General features: G+C 29.9%; 1 protein-coding gene across 1 annotated transcript; it reads right to left on the reverse strand.

Annotated features, from left to right (window-relative positions):
- Window positions 1-3,428: 3,428 nt before the first annotated feature.
- Window positions 3,429-7,878, reverse strand: LOC114176633. Its single transcript, XM_028061740.1, has 4 exons — window positions 7,728-7,878; window positions 7,547-7,650; window positions 4,453-4,655; window positions 3,429-3,804 (listed from the first exon to the last, which is right to left on the reverse strand). The coding sequence occupies exons 2-4, from the start codon at window positions 7,634-7,636 to the stop codon at window positions 3,546-3,548; spliced, it is 552 nt and encodes a 183-aa protein (XP_027917541.1). The 5' UTR covers window positions 7,637-7,650; window positions 7,728-7,878; the 3' UTR covers window positions 3,429-3,545.
- Window positions 7,879-8,140: the final 262 nt, after the last annotated feature.

The raw sequence follows: 8,140 nt of genomic DNA on the forward strand, positions 1-8,140 counted from the left end.
TCTTGGGCCATCATATTTTCTAGGCTTTGCCTCTGATTAATTGTCAGTTTCTTCTATTATTGAAGAGCTGTGGAACACTAGTAGACCCCCTTTAGCCACCAGGTTTCAACAAACTGAGAGTTTTAAATTGTTATTGAATGAATTTTAGATCTACCTTGGTGAATGAGAAGCAAATCCACGAGTGTGATTGCTACATTTTAAATATTTTGATTAATTTGTAAACACTAGCAACTTTGTACTTTATGCATGTGAGGACCGAGCCTAATCAGCAGCCACAATCATGATGATGGGATACGCATGCGTTTCCCATATATTCTAACTATGGCCAAGAAAATATTCAGCCACCTTGCAAGTTGTGACAGTAAACGACGCCACAACTCCCAGTCTTTCTCTTAGCCACCTAAAATGTTACTAACTCCTAGTGCTGATTGGGAAAAAAAAAACGAATAAACTGAGCCATTGAATTGTAGATGATTTTGCATTATTAATGTAGTATCAGGTCTCTAACTAGTGGAATGTTATACCTTTCAGCCAGAACAATTAATAAGAACAAAACTATAAAGAAATATTGAGTATCACTGGTTTAGCAGATTTGGTTTGTAAATCAACAATGTAAAACCATCTTACGTTTTCCGATGGCTGTGGTCTTCTTTTCTCTTAATTTTGTACTTACACTGTTCGTACTATGTTTATTTTGGAACTTGAAGTTGGTTGTTTCAGACACAGTAAAGGAAGTTGGTGTGCCACACTTGAAAAGTATTATATTTTTATTACAATTTCATGAACTGAAGTACTTTGTTAGTATCGATTAAGATGTGTATTTGGCCTAAAAAGTTATGAATTCCTTACTCTGCCCCCATAATTATTATAATGAAAGAGAAGCAAGAGTGCAACATAAGTACTAAATCTGTGTTGAAGAAAGTAAAGATTGAGAAAGGACCACTCCACAGTGATGCAGGCATGTGTGTAAAAGTTAAAGTGATTGTTTTGAAATGAGTTGTGTGAGGTTTTAGTAAATAGATGAGATGTTAAACATATATAGCATAGGGATTTGAAGAATTGAAGAATTGAAGAGGAGTGGCAGTGAGTCAGCAAAAGGGTAGTGAAGGTTGAAGTGCAAAAAAGTTATAGTGTGATGAGGTGTTGATTGGTGACTAGAGAGAAGAGGGTAATTGAATTGAGGGCAATGAATGGTGGAATAGGTACATAATGACTAGGGCAGTTAAAAAGATTGGACCATTTTGATAAAACACTACACACATATCTATCACTATCCACTCTTTTTCTCATCCTATACAAGACCTCTCTTGTAAATCACCAAATGGGGGTAGCATGGCCACCCACAAAAAGAAAAATACTATTGCTATGTTAATTGTTAATGGGTATTTCTTTTACAGTTAAAAAAATATCTTATATTTTTTACCACTTATCTTAATAATATAAAGCCATTTGTAATGAATTTTGTAGGTAATCAATATTTTTCCTCAAAATTTTAGATTTCTTTTCTTAATTAATATGCTAATTAAATTTAATTATATTACATTTTTGTAAATTTATTTCATATATCATTAATTGTTTAAAAGCACATGAAAATATAATTAACTATAAGGATATTAAATATATATCAAATAATAATAAGAAAAGTTTATACTAAGTTATATTTTTACCTTTACCTTTTTTATAGCTATAATTTATATTATTGATTGCATATAATAATCTTTTTAAATCCGACAATGGAATAAGATTCAAACATAACAAATAGTTAAAATTATTGTACTTCTAGCTATACGAGGGGTATAATTAAATTTAACCAGCTGTCATCCCTAAATAGAAGCTATTTTAGTATCTAGATTTTCATTCTTAAACTAACTAGTAAAACTTATTATTTTATATTTACTTACTCAAAAACTATCAACTATAATAAGGTTCGAATTATAAAATAGTCATTATGAACATCACATGAAAAAGAGGTTCGCATACAATTCAAAGAGTTAAGAAAATCTATTATTAGATATTTTATAATTTCTCGTTGAGATTCACTTTTTAAGCAATTTTCACGATTTATTACACTTTTATTGTTTCAACAATTGGGATCTAAAGTTTTCGTATAAATTATACTATAAAAAGATAAATTTCATGTAAATTAGTTAAAAGAAAGGTTCAGGAACTATGTCCAAAATTAACAACAACCATTTATTGGAAAAAGAACTTTAACTCAAATTGAGTGATAAAAAAAAGGAAAACAAAACTTCTTAAAAATAAAATACCAAAACAAGTTTAGTAATGTTACATTACTCTACAAGTGAACAACTAGATAATTTTTAAGTACGACTCTTGTTTTAATTAGATCATTAAACTTGTATTTGTTTTTTAGTTGGATCTTCCATTTATAATTTTGATTCCAAAGAAAGAAAACTGTGATAAGTGAGGGGATTACAAATCAATTTCCTTTGTGCATGCATGTAGAAGGTGTTATTTAAGGTGGTAACAGATTAAAAAAGGTCACAACACATATCATATCAGAAAAATCACACAACTTTTACAGAAGACAAATTCTTAAATTTTTTTTTTTTATACTAGGTCTAGTATATTGGTTTCTTACTTTTTGGAACTCTTCCTAATGAAATTAAACTTTTGTTATTACATTTTAAAATATATTTAGGTTAACTATTCTTTTTAAGAAAAATAATTAAAAGAACTAAAGTCAAACTCAACCTTAATATCTGAGTTTTGACGTCAATTTGGCTTTAAAGACACACTGAGCTCAGCAACCAAATTAGGTCATATTCAATAATTTTAGAACACACAAGTCTTCCATCATAGTTACCGTCAAATGAGATTAATTTACAGCATGACCAATCATTATAAAAGGAGTGGTATTATTTTCTTTCATGACATGACACTCCTTTTACGTCCATTTTTGCTCACACTTTAAACTTATTGACACCAAAAGAAATAGTTATCGGCAAGGAAATAATTACTAGACATCAGACGACCATTTAATAATTTGTATAAGGATAAAATAGTCTTAATAAAAATTAATTTTTATATTTTAAAAATAAGAAAAAATAAATAGTTATGAGAGGTAATGTCAAATGGTATAAAAAAAATGGTATCAAAATACCAATATCCTTTTATTAAAACAAGAAGTGTTTCTGTCTCAAGCCTCACAACTCTTGTGCCCACCTTAGAAATAGAAAGAATGTTTTGATATATATAAACCCTCCAAGAAAGAATGAATGAGGCAACGTGAAACTCATATATTTTGTAAGAGAAAAACTAGAAGAATTTGATTCTTACTTTATGCAAAAAACTTGTGGAAGCAATAATTGTGAAATCATGACAAAGCAGACTAAGGTAGAGAAGTATGAGGCGCAGAGTGAGGCAGCACCTATTGTGACATAATTGAAGAGTGAAGAAGGGGGAAATAGTTAAGACATTGGGTGTTTTTTCAACCAAGGTTGTTAATAATGTACAAGTAGGCTTTCACATCCAGTAGCAAGGGTAGCCAACATAAGATTACAAAGAATTTGCACAAAACACAACTACAAATTTCCCATCCTCACACCAGCGTCTCGAGCATAGGGAGGGGGACCATTAGTATTAGCTTTTGAAAAACTAACGTAGTAGAGCTCCGAGGTTATGCCTGTCATAACAATGAAGGCTGCTCCTGCTGCAAACACCCCCTTCCTCAAGGTCTGACATGAAGGGGCTCTCTCTCCCATCAGATCACGGTACTTGGTGTGGTATGCATTCCTCACTGAACCAGCAAGCAGGCACGAAGCAGCAATGATAAATGTCACCCTGAATCATGCATCAGTATTTCAGCTTTTATAGTTTCACCACAAGTAGTATTCTTGCACTTGCCTGATTTCGGTCGAAAGACTTTTGATACAAGAACTAATAAGACAGTTTAGTTTATGGGTCTTCATTTTTATATGATATTCAACTTTTTCATTTTTACTTAATATATGACTTAAACTCGTAATTAGATTTCCAACTGAAGTTTGAATGTCAAACACGTTTCTTCTTACACTACCACTCCATGGTTTAACATGTATCAAACGCTTTTTATTACATTATTTTTGTTGGTTTAGAGAGTTAAGCCAAGTCCTCTAAAAATACATTTGAAGTGACACTTTCATATGGATGTACACATGCTGATATATTATTAACAAAATATTTATGCAGTGTATGTGTTATGTCTGGTGTTTCATGATTGTGATCTATTCTAATTTCGCTAATAACCATGATGATGATGTAGTATATCAGATTCTTGTGCTGGAGATGATATATATGTAAGTTATCAAAGAAAAACAGAAAACAGAATAAGAATTCCTTAAAACTAAATAGACTAGTTGATTCTGTGAATTGAAATAAAAAAAAAAAAGAATTTAGAGCAAACATGTAAATTTGTGTTTGAAAGAGTATGATCCAAAAATGAAGACATACCAACTAGTGATGAACAAGCAAATTGCCCATGATCTGGATCCAGTGGGTCTCATAGCTTTCCCACAGCACAGACATCTAGTTACAACCATAATGATCACTTGACTAGCAACTAGGATGAACAATGACCCCACACCTAGGCCGGTTGCAATGTCAGAGTCATATTCACAGTACTTTCTTCCCGCACTGTCTTCACTTAACGAGGCCTGTCAGACCAACAAATAGTTACACTTCAAGCATTCCAACACTGCAAAAATTGTTTTCTGGTTTTGAGTTCTCATCCAATCTCAACTTCGCACCCTACTATGCAAGGAAACAATACACCATGGAGGAAATGTTGTTTCCTTCAAATCATAAATAATGCAACTTGGAATTGCCGATGCAGTGCAACTAATGTATTCAATGCAAATATCAGTAGCTTTTCACCCTATGGAATGGTGTTGTTGGAGAACATTCCTAAAGTTTGGCTTTTCAGTTTTCTTAAGTATAGTTCAGGATTCAATCGTGTGGTAACATTGAAGGAACAAGTTGGCTCAACTCTTTTACCTATGTTTGGAAATGAAAGAAAATTATAAATCCACATCTTTGAATAACATAAAGTGATTCTCAGCTGAAAAATAGCCTCTTTACAGTTACATTGTACCATAGTGAAAAACATAGGAACCATATCTAAAACAAAAATTATAGTCTAAGAAGAACAAAAAAAGGAACTTGATGCAGAATATGCTAGCTAGACATTGAAAACTAAACCCTTCCCTCACAAAGAATTAAGTAAAACATTTATGCATTAGTTGCTTTTAGATCGGATTAAAAATAATATTAAAGCGTTTCTATATATGATTTCATAGTTATTTTCATACCTTGAAGAGCTTTTAGAAATAAGTTGAAACAACTTACAAACATAAGTTTTTGAAATACTTACAAATTATGATAGAAGATGAAATGCAGATAAGACTAGAATGAATGAACTTTTGAATATTGGAGTTATGAGGTAAGTGGTAGATTGCAAGTAAAATTAAAATTCTCTACAAAAGATTAGAATTTATTATAATGTATAAATTACATGTAATCTCCATTTCTTTTCCGAAGTTAAATGTTTTGTTAATGAATACACAAACAAGGCATTTGGAAGCTTTTAAAATTAAGTCTATATATACAACTTGTGCTTGCCTTATTAGTAAACCAGGTTTAGATTTAGGCTTTCCCTTAGTTTAGATAAATAAAAGAGAACTTGTTTATATAACCAAACGACAGATAAAACAAAAAGCTTGTGTTTGTAACTCAGTAACTTGTTCAGTGATGTTCTAATGTGTTGTCCCTGAAGTGCATCAAATGCAACCTAAATGGAGTGACCCTTCATAAGAGCTTGTATGCCATAATTTCTGAGTTTTAAACCCATCATCGTGTAAAATCAGCTATATATCACTTGTCTTTTTGTTTTAATGAGGTAGTGTTTGGTAATGTGTTAAAATCAGATAGAATTTGACACATGAGTTTGGTCTATTTTATATCTAATACGTTTTATTCTAGAATTAGAATAAAACACATCACACGTGGTTATGAAATGGTGCATCTTCATTCCACTCAAAAGGAGGAAAATGAAATAAAGGGAAACCTAGAGTGTTCCACTCTGTTCTGTTCTGTCCATGACCCAAATGCTACTTTAAAGTTTCTTAATAATTAAGTATGAGATATTTCAAAGAGAAAAAGATGATGTGGAGAGGATTATATACAAATGTAGGTCAGATTCTGCTTTTTTAGGCATTGATTTCAACTTCTCATCACCATTTCTGGTTTAGATCTATACTCAGTAATGTAAGCCAACTTTATATTCTTAACAATTAACTATAATAGGACAAACACTTGAAATCTCCAATATTTTTTCTTCCTACCCACTTCAGCATGTATAAGTTTTTTCATTTTCAAAATGCAAGATCAATAAATGTTTTCATTATTATATAATAATGAGTAAGATCAAACCATATTACCCCTTTTGGTGAATGTCAAAAGATGTTCTGTTTTTTAATCAAGTCTAAGAGATAGGTGAATACTAACATCATCACTTAAAACTTTAAATATATTAATCTTTTACTATTAACTATTTAAATGAAAATTAATCATTGTCATTTTTCTTGCTTCTATAGGGATGTATTTGAGAAAATTATTTTCACTCTAGAGGTGAGAAAGGTGAATCTAAAATGTATAATTATAAATAAATAATCAAAATTAAAAGCTTTTAAAATTGAACAATTACACACAAAAATAAGATTCAAATATGGTTTTTAATCTTATAAAACAAATGGGTTTTAAATTTGGTGATTGTAAGAAATTAATTTAATTTCTCAAAAATTTAAAATCATTGTTTTTATTATTGGATGGCCTTCATTAACTAATTAAATTTTAAAAAAATCTCTAATTATTTTTTACTCCTATCTATAATAAATATCTTTTTTATCAAATTAAATTGATATTAGAGATGAAATTATAATCTTATATTTTAAATGGGTGAAAAATAAATTATACAAAGATAATTCATTTACAGTTAAATTTAATGAAACTAAAATCATACATCCCCCCATTCCAAATCCATAATCTTTTGAATCTGCATATAATGAAAAATAGTTAACACGAAAAAAGAGATGGAAGTAATAAAAACATCAGGAATATTTTGTACTAAATTACATTAATTGAATATCTCTTTATCAGTATATAATAATCTCAAAAAATTATTGTTTAGAATGAAGAAAGTGTTTTATGAGAATTAAAAATCTGTTTAAAAAGGATGATATAACATTTGTTAAAAAAAAAAAAACTAACATTATTTGTGTTATAATTGCATGATATAATAATACCTTCACTATATATGAAATCAAGAAAACTTAACCAAGAGAGAGAGAACAGACCAGAAACAAAACACAGTGAATAATTATCTGAACTTTTCACAAAAAAGAAGAATATAGACCAATAACAATCAGAAATTTTGAACTGAATTCATAATAACATCTCTTTATCAGAACACAGAAAACCAACTGAATCAAAATATCAAAAGAAGAAAAAAAAAACTGTGAATGAAGGAACAGAAAAGAGAGTAACTCACAGTGTTCCTCCTCTGTTCTGCAGCAACAGCAAGAGCAAAAGCAATGAGATCAAACACAAACACCACCGCCAATAACAGAGACGAAGCCATAACTCTCAATATTTCTTCACAAAACAAATTGATTAAAGTCAGAAAGATTAAAATATTGTAAGATTTACAATAAAGAGCAAGAGAAACGCACCAGTTTGCTTTGATTTTGATATGAGGGTGATTTTTCCTTGTTCAGAAGCAAATGGGAGCAGACTAAAGAACCAAAACCATTAAAGTATGTAACTTTTGGATGTAATTTTAAGCTTTTGGATGTTTTAATTTAATTCTCCAACAGCTCCTATCTTTTTATTATTAGTCACATCTTCTATACATACTAGAAAATTTTAAATTATTTTAATTACCCTCGTATGCATGTACACTTCATTTAAAATTCATTGAACCTAAATAAACATAAAATGCTTTAGAATTCTTTCTTTGCTCTTTATTTAATTTAAATACGCAAATGTAACTATAGTGCTTTGGTGCCTAAAAATTTAATAATAATTTTATGTGTCACACCCAAATCAAGGAAAAAATTATTTTTTAAGATATGATCTTTGATTT

Source organism: Vigna unguiculata, chromosome 3, assembly GCF_004118075.2.
Source record: "Vigna unguiculata cultivar IT97K-499-35 chromosome 3, ASM411807v1, whole genome shotgun sequence".
In the NCBI taxonomy this organism is placed as follows: Eukaryota; Viridiplantae; Streptophyta; class Magnoliopsida; order Fabales; family Fabaceae; genus Vigna; species Vigna unguiculata.